The sequence below is a fragment of the Gambusia affinis genome, linkage group LG02, assembly GCF_019740435.1.
Source record: "Gambusia affinis linkage group LG02, SWU_Gaff_1.0, whole genome shotgun sequence".
In the NCBI taxonomy this organism is placed as follows: domain Eukaryota; kingdom Metazoa; phylum Chordata; class Actinopteri; order Cyprinodontiformes; family Poeciliidae; genus Gambusia; species Gambusia affinis.
The window spans coordinates 32,944,181-32,956,388 of record NC_057869.1 but is presented as its reverse complement, the minus strand read 5'-3'; the positions used below and the strand labels follow the sequence as shown (position 1 = coordinate 32,956,388).

The window sequence follows — 12,208 nt, the reverse complement described above, 5'->3', positions numbered from 1 at the left end:
TGTTCCTGAACCAAATGTAAATACAGGAAGGAGCTGCTTTGTTTTCAGCTAGTAGAAAACAAAGAGAATGTGATCATATTATTAGATTTTTTCTCTCTGTAGTATTTCATTCAAATTTACCTGGGATGTATACAGCATGAGAAAACATCATTAATGTTGCATAATGCTTCATGTATTACCATTGATTATTAGTTTGTTTACTCCTTTTTTGGCTTGCTGGTAACACCAGACATCAAAACCCTCCAAAGGATAGGCAGGAACAGACACCAGCCACTGGGAGGCAATGCGACAGAGAGGAAAGACACCCTGTCACTGCCTGCCAGGGTCAGAGAGGTGACAGAGTGAGCAGGCGGAGGGGGTGAGATGATCCAGGAGAGGAGGTAGGCCAGACCCAACTTGACAAACAAACAGACACTCACACTCAAAGTTGAGACACACAACAATGGATGCCATACACAGACCCACCCTCCCTGTACACACACTATATTCCCAGGTCCAGGTAACGATAGCCAACGGGTGCAACTAGCTCCTGGACTCAGGAGGTGGTCCGCTTCAGTCCAGCTTGGAGACAAGTAGACAGCCCAAGACCCTGCGGTAGCACAACAACCAAGCATACCAGATAACAAAAAGGTCCACCTGATTCAATTGAGCCAGCCAAACAAAGCCACAACAGGACAAAACAGTCCTCAACCCAACACTAGAAACGTCCCATCTCCAACATCAATTAAGCTCAATAGATACTAAACTCACGGCCCTGAACACAGATGTTCTGAATCTACACCAAAAGGGGCACAATGCTGCAAGAAAGCGCCAAACCTGGAAAGCCAATGATGACCCACCTTCATAGAAGGTCAACAGCCCTCACCATGCCCCAGTTGGTGAAGGCATAGTGAACAAACAACATCACTGCAATCATCCCAGGGAGAACCACCATCAAGCCTAGCTACACTGTCAGGGACCCTACATCCAAAAAGGGATGTAACCCCTCCCAGCACACACACTGCAACCCCTAGCCCCCAAAATCATATGTTCGTATGTATGTAGGGGCACAGAAAAAAACCACCAACTCCAGGTGAAGCAGCACCACAATCTACCACACAGTGGAGGGCAAGGTGCAGCAAGCAGTGCCCAATGCAAAAGCCATGTACAAAGTTCACACAATGAAAAAACATCCCCACAAGCTCAACAAAGTCATCCTACGAAAGCTCACTACTGTAAAAAGAAGACCCACAAAATCTATATGCTTGTCACCAGAAAGCAGCTGGAGGGAGCCCTGTGAAAAACCTACACCAAAGCCCATATAAAGCAAAAAGCTCAAAGAACCAAAATCAAAACCCACCAAGAAGCTGAGTGTCCTCCATATAGAACAAACAACTTGGTCCAGCCGATCTACACAAACCAGACAGACTGTCTGACCCCGTCTCTAAACAAAACGGCAGATGGAAACTAGCTGAAATGGAGTGAAACACTATTTCCTTCTCTATATCATGATCTTTAGGTGTCTCATTAAAATGTTTTGTAAATTTAGATTTTCTTAAAAGCTGCAGTAACTTTTATTAAAAAAATAACATTAAAAATGTTTTTTTTACATTTTTGTTGGCACTGTCAGTGTTTCATGAAAGTATGAGATAAAAAAATAACTCCTCCACTTCCTCCCAATACTAATATTGTCATCCGTAGAAATACATTGATCCTGCTCAAAAACAACCTACCAGAGCACTGAGGATGGTCTCATCGTTGTCAATCATGTACAAACTCTATGTGCAAATGGCAGAGAAACAATTTACCTTTACATAATAACTAGCCTGAGCAATCATGACAAGCACTACAGTTGGGAAGACTCTGTAGCTTAGCAGAGAGCAAGGAGGAGGAGAGAGCAACATGTACACACACATGATTGACAGTGCTAAGAAGCTGAGAAGTGTGTTTCTGAGCAAGTGTTGTATTTCTGCACTGGGAAAAAGCAGAAGAGGTTGATTTTTTTCACAGATAATCTGTCCCATATTATAACATAGCAGTAGTTTTAACAAATGTAAAAAACTATAACAGTGGCTTACTGTCTTTGCTGTATAGATGTAAAAAAGTTTGTTTTTCTTTCACTTTGATCACGAGCTACAGAAATGAGGTATACATAGTAAATTGATTCCTACCTTTATAGACTGTATGATCCTCCACAGCAGAAGAAGGTTGACCTTTTTTGACAATAAAAGTCCAAGGATCTCTGTAAAAGAAAACAAATAAACCAAAACACAATAAACTACAATAAATATTCAAGTAAAATATACACTTAATGCAAATAAAGACAAGCGGGAAGAGGTCAACAAAAGTGTATACATATGCATGCAAAAAAAAAAAAAAAAAAAAAGAGGTGTGCACATGTTTGTGCTTGTAGACATGATGTACACAGTGTTGAGGTTTTGGCCACTCTAAATGTTAATATTACTTCCTGTTAAAACAAACATGCTGGAAAAATTAAGAGATTACTACTAAAGTTGATTTTACATAATACCACCCCTTTAAAAATATAAAACATTTCATAAAATTTAGCAATTTTTGTCTGTCTGCCATCATTTTAATATATTCAAATTGACATTTTTCTTAAATATTACTATTAAAAATTTACTATTTCTAAGCAGCATTAAAATGGATGCACTTTACCATTGAAATTTGTCTAATGAAAGTTTTACTGATGTTTTTTCTGTACGTTAATGTATAGCAAAATAAAGTGAATTTTTATCATTACTTTTGCCTTGGTAGAGAGACTGCACATGCACAGACAAGGTCATTGACAAGGATGATGGTGTGACAGACTTAAACCAAGTTAAAATGAAAATTGTGCATACTTTTCAATTAAGTTTATTCTTGTGGTTTCACCAAGCTATAGTCTCTGTTTCTCTCCCTCAGTCCACTAACGTTCAGTGGGGGTCACAGAAAACTCCATGATAAAGGTTCACAAAACAGAAGCTCACAACCTTGTTGGGAACAGGGATAGAAGTTAAAACCTTCTAAAATATATACATTTCCTGCTAGATAAGCCAGACAAGCATATGAAAGCTTTTGTCTACATCTTTCCAGGTCTGTTGACAATCAAGGCTGGAGGGTGGAGTTCTGGAGCCTGATGTAAAGTAAACAATTCAATCTCACAGAACCAGCAGCATGGATGTCATGCATGTTGGGTTTGTTTCACTGACACAAACCCAACATGCATGAACCCTGCTCCTCATACTCAGTTCTGCATGAGGAGCAGGGTTGCTAAGCCCGGTGGTCGGGGCGCCAAGTTAGTACACCATGTTTTGGTATTAAAAGATATCAAGTAGGCAGGAAATGTAAAAATATTACTGGGTAATTATAAGTTATGTGAAAACATCGCCAGTGAAATGCTATCAAATTGAAAAAAAAACACAATTAAAATGAATATCACTTATTTGCACTTCTATTTAATCCAAATTAAGTCAGTGGTTCCATCATGCCCCCATAAATGCTAATATTTTAACACAGACCACTGATATATAAATGTAGTGTTTATTTATTGAGCTTATCAAAGCTGCTAAATTTGATTTAATGGCTTCAGCATACATAAATTAAAATATCTGGTTACACTATATTTGACAGGCTGTGAAAAGACTGTCATAACATTGTCATAAACATGACATAACATCTGTCATGAACATGAGAAGGTCTATGAATATTTATGTTGTCATAAAGTGTCAGTCATTAAATTTTGACACTTTTAATACAAAGTTGACATTACTCAAAATTGTCTTCGTTATAACAACTTGACATTAACCAAGAATCATCATGTGTCATAAATATGTTATAATAGTAGTCATAATAATGTCATTAACTTTTGTTACACTGTCAAACAAAACAATAATCAATATTTCCCCTACCTGAAATAAAGTGAAACAAGTAGGACCAACAATAAAGATTTCATTAAGCTTTATTACATGTAAATTGATTTAATAAAGTCATTAATAATTCTTTTTACATCAAGTGGAACAAGTAGTAACAGTTATGAAGATATCATTAAATGTCTTTACAGTGTCAAATGCTATATTAACAGAGTCATTAATATTATCTCTTACCTGAAGTAAAGTGAAACTAGTAGCAACAATTATAAAGATTGTCATTCAGTGTTATTAGTGTCAAATGATATGCTAACAAAATCATTGATATTAAGTCTTACCTCAGGTGAAGTGGGACACACTGAACTACTTATAACTACCATCATAGTTGTAGAATAAAACCTTTATATTGGAAGAACACTTGTTCTTCAAACACAAGGTTTAACTTCTGGTCTGTATATTGGAACTCTGAAACAGTGATTGAAAAACTAAAACAGAATAATTTATTCTTTAACTTAAGAAAATAGGTTCTTTCAACAGTCAGCCATCTACTTTGTTATAGCCTTCTTGTAATGCTCTGAAAACGGGGAGATCTTTTTATTGTTTTCATTTCCTGGAAGCAGCTCTTTGAAGGTGTCCAGAATGCTCAGAAGTTATAGCTGTTCTTGCAGTAATTATGGCCCATGTTAATCACGGTGAAAGAATTGCTTTTCATGAATTCTTGGTGAATCTCATTTATTTTGTCATCTAATATTTTTAAAGCAAAAGTTTTATTTAGGCATTTTAATCAATAAATTACAGTTTTATAATAGTTGTCTGGCTACAAGTACAAATAAAACTGGTGTAGACCCAAATACTCACTTCTTATTAGGAAAACATAGATTAATTCTTCTGCAACAGAAAATAAGAATTTGTTCCAGGTCTTCAGCCAAAACATCTACAGCTATAAATTTCCCACAGTTATTGAAAACCTTTTTAGTCTGATTAATGTAATTTAACTCTGCATTAAACCAATGTTTCATCTTTACTATCTGGATTTTCTTTTTTTAGAATATTTAAATGTCTTTGTAGAATGTAGATCTGAAGGTAAGCTGGAGTAGAGCTAACTGCTGGTACAGACATAAAGTATAGCATTCTCATGCTAATAAACAAAGGACATCAGAAACAACCCTAATAGGTATTACTCCTGTTTTTTTTCCTATTTACATGCATCTTATCATAAAACCCTTTAAATATACCTATCAGTGTATTGCATAGACACTTTGATATGTTCTGTAGCCTCACTATATTCTACTGTGTTAGCAGTGTCGTTTCCCTATAAAAAGGTACAAATGTCCCTGCTGCATCTAAAATGCTTTGATGAAATACATAGTAATCAATTCACTATTGCTCACAAATAACTGAAAGTCATGGGAGAAAGTAAGAAAAGTCATTTATTTGTGTTACATCACACCAGAAGCCATTCAAACTGACTGACAGCATTGAGATCTTGGCATCTATTGAGAACTACATGAAACCACATGACCATGCATCAGTGGGTTCAAAGACTGTTGCAACTCTCTCCCTCTGTCTTTACCAAAGTTTCCATAAATTTAATTGCAGCATAACAGTTGAAATTTTAACAAAATTAGTGACTTAAGTGAGTTTTTGTATGTCTTATTACAAAAACTCACATAGCTACAAAAAATACCTAACTATAATGTACAGTTATAAGTCTCAACTGATAAATTCCAATCCATTAACATTTTTGTGGCTATGCTGTCAGAGCTCGCTTATTTAGCACCAGTGTGAAAAGAGCAGGCGACAAGAGTCATTTACTAGGAATCTGTCTGTCACCACATAATTGCTCCCATCCATTTATTTTGTCTTCATCAATACTGGAAACATAACAATAACCTCTTTCTGTCCCTACATCACTTATGAAACCCCCTTAATTCTTCCTGCATTATGTATAATATATCAAATGGTTAAGCTATCCACAAGATCATCTTATCTCAATCAAACGCTTTGCTACAGTCATTGCAAGAAGTATGCAACTTAAATTTAAGCAAGTTTGTGATGTTTTCTACAAGGTCCAATTTTTGAATGTGTTTCTTATTTTATAACAAAAAATATTTTGGTTTTGTCCCTTCAGTTATCAACAAACTAAAACTATGGTGGAAAATCATAGATGACCTGGATACAGGAGATGGATACGGCTTGATGCGGTCATAGTGAACAACTTTGGCTTTAGCTCTGGGGTCAGATTGGTCTAACACAGTGGTGGGCAAAGGTGTCCTGCATCTCTTAGAGTCTCTCTGGTCCAACACACTTGAATCACCTCCTAAGTGCAGCCACGTTCTTCAGAGTCCTGCTAATGACCTCATTATTTGACTCAGGTGTGTTGAAGTAGAGATGCTTCTAAAAGTTGCAGGAGACCGGCCCTCCAGCCCTCCAGGCCTGGAGTTGCCCACCCCTGGTCTAACACCTCATCAACACCAGTGTCTGCCTCAAAATCCAGCTGTTTTAAAAGTTTGAAAGGACCAGTCCATCAAGTAGCCAACTTATGCCTTGACAAAGAGGGGATGTCAACCCACACTAAATCCCAGGATCGTAAGCTTCATGTCTCACTTCCCTGTCATAATAGCGCTTCTGTTGTCAGGCAGCGGCAGCAATGTTAATAGCTGCAGTGTGAAAAGCAGAACACAGTTTGTTTAGGACACCAGCAGCACAGTAATGAGGTGCATCGGTGGGTGTTTGCCTATTGTTAGTGGGAGCACTGAGGAAAATATAAGACATGTGGGTGTCCAGATACTGATTCTCCTTTGAAGAATAATCCACAGACATGATTGAGCTCTTTCTCAGGGTCGAACATTTAATTTCCTTTTAAGCTGCTCAACCAGCCCTCACCAAACTCCCTGAAATTCCTTAATTTCCAGTGACGCCATGCTGTAAACCGCAGGAAAAAAGGTTGGTCTGAAAAACATGACTGAAACTAGCATTAATAAAACAACAGAACATAAGAAAAATATCCTCATAAAAAGATCTAGAATACCCAAGGAAAATATGTTTGAAAGAGTACGGAACAGAGCCACGAAGCAGAACACTCAGAGCCACCAAATGAGGACCTACTTCACAAGCTACGGGGACAACAAAAAAAAAAATCACACTGAAGAGGTAGAAGATAACAAGAGAGCACCGGCTTCACTTGAAACAAGCATTAAGGAGTTCAGGACAGCAAAACTTTCTTGGAGCAGAAAATAGCTGACATGAGTGGGGAATACTGAAGATAAGATGATGCGTATGGAGCGGGCTGCAACATTTCTACTCTGGGAAATTACCAAACCTTCAGAGAAATGCAGGAACTTGGAGTTGAGGAAGAGGGCCAACAATATACAAATTCATGACATTCCAGAAGTGGTGAAAACAAACAGGCCTGGAAACAAAGGATCTGCTATGAAGGACAGACTGTTTATTTCAATCAAGACTACACAACAGGGATTCAGCAGAAAAAGAAGCAGGTGAGGGAAGTCATCAAAAAGCTGAAGGAGAGAAATGTGAACGTGCAGCTTCCCTATCTGGCCCAACTCAAATGTGTTTCTGGACACAGGAACAAAGACATTCATCACAATGGAGGAAGTAGCACATATGCTGAAGGAGATGGGCATCAATGTGAAGAAGAACAGACTAGAGAGAATCCACCATGTGATGGCGCAGACGACAAAGGTGACCAGACATCGGGGCATGCAGAGGGAGCCTGGAATCACAGAGGCAGACCTGAGGGTCCTCCTCGAGTAATGACATCACCCAGAGCAGTGTCATGACGTTTAACATCTGTATATATGTGTGCGTTATTTAAAACAGTAATTGTTAAATAACTTACCAAATTACAAGAAAATTCTGTTTGTTAAGAGTAGTATCTAGGAATTCAAGTGTTTAAAGGTTTAGACAACTATTAGGACGTTAATGCACATAGTGCTTTTCCATCAGTGAGCAGGCCACAGCTCTCTGACTTTGGGAGTCTTGGAAGGAACGTGAAAGTGACGTGAAAGAGGTCACGTTAACGATGAACAGCTTCAAAGTTTCCAGGTTCATCAACTATGGTAGCAATTTCGCTTTAACTCCTCCCCTCGTCATTTCTATACCGTTTGCACAAAATATTGAATAAACATTAATGTTGTTGCCACATATCATCCACTGGATTTTAGTTGTCAGCCTACTGTCATATAAGGGACACTAGAGCCCACAAAAAGACCCTTTGGAGAGGGGGGGGGGGATAAATCCATGAATCAACACTTTCTGATTGGCTACAGGTCACATTCAACAGGCTGCGTTCTCCCAGTCAGGGAAAACCACACATGCTGCAGTGATAAACTGACCAAGACAGTCCAACACGTTGAATATAATGTTGAATTAGATTGGAATGACCACAAAGTTCTGCTGACTGGACCCGATCAGTCGTAAAACACTACAAGATGATCGGTTACGATTAACGCAACCGATCATCTTGGGGCAAAAAATTGTGCAGTGTTAACTGGGCTTAAGGGAGGAGTTAACTATTGCATCAGGTATTCTGATATGAACCACCTTCTCCAAGTCAAATGATTATTGAAGGACAACATAGTATACAGACTTCATAATCTACACTCTTTTGGTTGAATGCAGTTTTTATTTCCACTTTGGTTTTATGTTGTTTAATCTTTATTCAAGTGCATTTTTTGTTCATGGAGACAGAGTTTGTTTTATTGTTGTGTTTGGTTGTTTTGTTTATTTAGTTTACCAGAGTTGAAGAGGTGTTGATTTGTTTTCTCTTCTTTCCCAGGAATGTGTTTTTATTTTTAAGTTATACTTTTTATCTCTGTTTATTTAACTCTGTCCCATTGTACTGTGTTGTTGTGGCCACCAGGTGGCGTTTTTCTCCTCTTGTTTTAGTTTATGATTTTTGTGAGGAGATTTCTTTTTTTTTTTGTTAACTGTTGTTAAATTTGTGAAAAATAAATGTTAGAGCACAGCGTTGTTCCGCTGCTGTGGGACTAGAGTGCAGAGAGAGAGAGTTGAAGAGGTGTTGATTTGTTTTCTCTTCTTTCCCAGAATAACAAAAAATATACTGATTTGAGTCCTGACTTAGTGAATTCCGGAGACTTATTGATGCCATCAGTTACACAACCTCCTCTTTAAGCACACGAAAACAAAAGATCCATGTGCTATCTCTGTCGCACACAGACGGTCCGTTCTGCCCTTTCCATGCTATGTTTGAATACACACCGAAAAGACATAAAATCTGCCCCAATTACAAACCTCTATACATCAGAACGCTTCCCATGACTCCGTTGGTTCACCTGTCATCTCAGACTGATTCCTACATCCTGCGGTCTGCCTTCTTGTCTATACTCAAGCCATTCTTTTGGAATAGGTGCAGCCATTACAGATGCCATTCAGGGTTTCCCCACAGCTACCCTCCTTAGCTCGGCACTGGTCATCATCATCCTTCTCTCCTTACATCAGACCTGAATACATCACAGAACTCGAAGCCCAACGTTCCCTGTTTACAGGTGAGCATCTTTTCAAATACTGGTGGTGGAGCTCAATCCATCTCTAACATTTATTTCATACCTAGGGAATCCGGCCGGGCCCAACAGGCCCTCAACCCTGCCGGCTCCGCGTTTGCAGTCCATCACACTGCTTCACCATCAGTCCCGCCAGCGTGTGGGCCATATCGCCTATCAGGCCCGTCAGACTGCAGGCTCTACCAACGCGGCGCGCCTGTCAGTCGTCCAACTGCAGGCCAGACAGGCCTTGGCCTGGCTCCCTCTTTTGGGGGAAGACTATCCCGAGCTCGCCGAGAAGACCGCCTGCTAACGGCGATCCTTGGCTCATGGTCTTCTGCTGTGCCAAAGAAATTGTACTATTAAATCTTTTTAACTGCTATTTTATTCTCTGTGCGAGTCTCTCCAGATTGAAATGAAGCCTTGGCAAAAATTCAAACTGGGAGACTTGACCAGCTTCGCCACATCGTCTAATCACCACGCTCGGCTGCAGCCAATTTGGAACAGAGCTCCACGCCGCTCCAGCCAATCGTCGTCCAAGGACACCTTCAAAAGTTCAAGCTAACCTGGGGGCTTCCTGCTCGTCAGTCATGCTTCGACCCACCTCCTCCCCATCTCCACCTTCACCATGAGGGACGTCCTCCAGGATCCTCCGTGCTCTCCCATCTCCAGGCTCAGCTCCAACTCCAGTTTCGGTCCCGGGGGAAGACTATCCCGAGCTCGCCGAACAGACCGCCTGCTCACGGTCTTCTGCCGGGTCCGAGCACCAAAGAAATTGTTCCAATAAATCTTTTTGACTGCTATTTTCTTCTCTGTGTGAGTCTCTCCAAATTGAAATATCATTGTCAATTCAAACTCTTCATTCTGCTTTGCTTCCATCTCTGTGCCACAATCTGCGGAGGTCTGGTGCCAACCTCTAAAAAGATAACGCCCTGGGCATTTGCCCATATCAGAACCCACCATTGTCTACACCATCAAACGTAGCAATTAAGACAATGGATTAACGGTAAACAACACTCAACTATGAACACTGACCAAACAGTAACAAGCAAGAAGTAACCAAGCAGAAGGAGCACTGACTGCTCTCACTCTCTGCCCTACAGTGACAACTGCCACCATGACAGGTGACCAAAACAATCAAAGAACAATGAGCGTTATCTGTGTGCTCTTATGTTATTGATTTATTTATTCACCAATTAAATAAATCTATATATATTTTAATTAAACAGAATAATAATAGCAACTGCAGTGTACGCAGAGCATTACAAGAACAAAGAACGGCTCTCAGTGAGGCACCGGTTCTATCAGTCTTAGTAAAGAGCCGTTCAGAAGAATCAGATCGTTTGTGAATGTCACATCACTATATAGCAGACTTTGGTCACAGTGTTGCTCCATACATGCGACATGTCAGTCAACAACTCCGCACAATAATTCAACGCAGTGAATGATGACTTTTTGTTACCAAAGATGCAACATATGTGTCCCTCTACAGCTAGCATTGCTAACATCACGTCCACAGAGCGGACCTTCACTGTAAAATGTAATAAGTTCACTTTACTTAAAAAAATGTTAGGAAACCGATTGCCTCAAAATCTCCAAGTAAAGTAGCTAATTCATTTTAAGGTGTTATTGCTATAAATAACTATGTTTAGACCACTCAGATAAAGGCAGTAAACTTGAGTGTCGTTAACTCAAAATCATTAGTAAAGTTGACTATAAAATGTAAATTATGACTACTTCAAATTGTGAGTTATGTCAATTAAGCAGTACTCATAAAAATAAGTTATACTTACATGTTTAAGAGTTCACATTACTTGGAAAATATCAGGAAACCAATTGCCTTGATATGTTCAAGTAAGATGAACCAAAAGTGTTAAGTTATTGGAACGAAGAGCCAACAGACAACAGTTTGAATGGAAAAAAATGTTTAATAATTAAACAACAATAATCTGGTCACCCTACCTATGGCAGTCTACTCATCATAAGCCTTCTATAACAGTACAGCGGCTTTTTTAACCCACCAACATCTTTATCCTTATCCCTTTTCCTTTTTTTGTTTTGCGCCCCGGACAGCTTTTTTTGCTCTGCCGCTCCATCTTGTTGCCACTAAATAAACATGATATTTTCGACTAACGTTAGTCCCAGGCATCGCTAAATCATTACACATAAAGTTAACATCAAAACCTGGACTTACGGATGAATTATATGGCCGAGATAACGAATATAAGTTTGCTAAAAAACAGTGGGACTTACCGTGACAAAACTTAGCTGCAGCAACCGCCGTATTGTTGACAATTTGGCGCTTCTTTCAAACACGTCGTCACTCGTCAGTGTCCAATGCGCATGTGCGTTCAACGAGAGCTGCCGAATGATGCAGAGTTTTTTGTTGGTTATGCAGATGCGTTTTGGTCACTCATAACTCCAAGTTCGGGTTACTTGCTGCTGATGAGTTTGATTACTTGCCTCAGTAGAAAGTTGTCTTTGCTAAGTTTAAGTTAGTATAGTCAACAGAGTAAGCTGGAATGAGTTCAGGTCACTTTTCTTTTTGAGTAAGATATACTATTACATTTTACAGTGTTTCTTCGAGCTTCCTTTCCAAGTGCAAGTCCACCTCGCTGCAGCAAACAGAAAAGGGGCGGGAACGGACCACTGTCAGTCTCAGACCTCATTTGGAAATGGGACCATTGCACTCTGGAACTGAAGGGGGCGCTATTTCCTATATTATCTGCGGTGTCCCGTTTTTATTTTCTTTTGAAATCTGTGATACATCTTCATCTTTAGGAAGTATTTTCACTCTCAGCATGTATTTGAACTTCTCTCTTTTATTTACTTCAGCGC

The 12,208-nt window shown here is 39.4% G+C and overlaps 1 protein-coding gene across 2 annotated transcripts in view; it reads right to left on the bottom strand.

The window, feature by feature from the left end:
- Positions 1-12,208, bottom strand: part of LOC122821204 (cell migration inducing hyaluronidase 1) — a 153,887-nt gene that overhangs the window by 98,371 nt on the left and 43,308 nt on the right. For both annotated transcript variants that reach the window (XM_044098968.1, XM_044098969.1), the window contains exon 7: positions 2,151-2,221. In XM_044098968.1, coding sequence (XP_043954903.1) covers positions 2,151-2,221 — 71 coding nt within the window. The remainder of the gene's footprint in view (positions 1-2,150; positions 2,222-12,208) is intronic.